The 1,250-nt window shown below is 42.5% G+C and overlaps 1 protein-coding gene across 1 annotated transcript; it reads right to left on the reverse strand.

Moving 5' to 3' along the window:
- Positions 1–267: 267 nt before the first annotated feature.
- LOC109136844 (gastrula zinc finger protein XlCGF8.2DB) lies at positions 268–1,242 on the reverse strand. Its single transcript, XM_027276025.1, is given in 2 exon segments — positions 268–522; positions 524–1,242. Coding segments are annotated over 2 exon segments (795 nt in total). The 5' UTR covers positions 1,210–1,242; the 3' UTR covers positions 268–413.
- Between the last annotated feature and the right edge of the window lie 8 nt (positions 1,243–1,250).

Below are 1,250 nucleotides of genomic sequence, written 5' to 3' on the forward strand. Positions count from 1 at the left end.
ACACGATAACTTTGCTGGGGGCTTGGTGCCAGTCCGGGCGCTAGCCTCCTGTAGTGTTATTGTTGACACCGTCCAGCCTCCGCTTCTCCGCCACGGGGCTGGCTTAGTGTTGTTTACTGTACGGTTTTATCGAACATGCAGATGTACCTGCTGGTTAACACTCATTGTACGGTTTTATCGAACTAACTACTTTAGTTTAATAACTCCCATTGTAAAGGGTGTTTGAACTGGTGAAACAGTGTCACACTCAGGCTCGGGCATCCGCTTACTGTTTCTTCACGGTTTATTTGCAGAAGCATTCACTGTTACACATGCTAATGCTAACACTAACAATATCGTGCCGTCCGCCAGGTAAACAACTGCAACGACACAGAGATAAACAAAATTACAACATAAATAACCTGGACGTATTATTAACTGTACATTTTGGATATATGAACATATGTATGGCGTTTAACACACGCTACAAACATTTTGCACACATCATAACTCATAACACTCATTGTCCAATGTTTTTTCTCATGTGTGGATTTTCATGTGTTCCTTCAAACTTCCCAGTTCTGTAAATCTGTTCCCACAAAGATCACAGCCAAATAGTTTCTCCCCTGTGTGGATCCTCATATGTACCTTAAAATTTGACTGCTGAGTAAACCTTTTCCCACAGTCATCACAGCCAAATGGTTTCTCTCCTGTGTGGACTCTCATGTGTCTCTTCAGACTTCCCTGTTGTGTAAACCTTTTCCCACAGTCATCACAGCCAAATGGTTTCTCTCCTGTGTGGACTATCATGTGTCTCCTCAACATTCTTGGTTCGATGAATATTTTCCCACAGTCATCACAGCCATGTGGTTTCTCTCCTGTGTGGATTCTCAAGTGTGTCTTCAGACGTTTCTGGTCTGTGAATCTTTTCCCACAGTCATCACAGCTAAATGGTCTCTCTCCTGTGTGGACTTTCATATGTAACTTTAAATGTGACTGACGCTTAAATCTTTTCCCACAAGCATCACAGCCAAATGGTTTCTCTCCTGTGTGGATCCTCATATGTATCTTTAAATTTGAATGCCGATTAAACCTTTTCCCACAATCATCACAGCCAAATGGTTTCTCCCCTGTGTGGATCCTCATATGTATCTTTAAATTTGACTGACGCTTAAATCTTTTCCCACAGTCATCACAGCCATGTGGTTTCTCTCTTGTGTGGACTCTCATGTGTCTCTTCAGACGCTTCTGTTCTGTGAATCTTTTCCCAC

This window comes from Larimichthys crocea, unplaced genomic scaffold (assembly GCF_000972845.2).
Source record: "Larimichthys crocea isolate SSNF unplaced genomic scaffold, L_crocea_2.0 scaffold27106, whole genome shotgun sequence".
Lineage (NCBI taxonomy): Eukaryota > Metazoa > Chordata > Actinopteri > Sciaenidae > Larimichthys > Larimichthys crocea.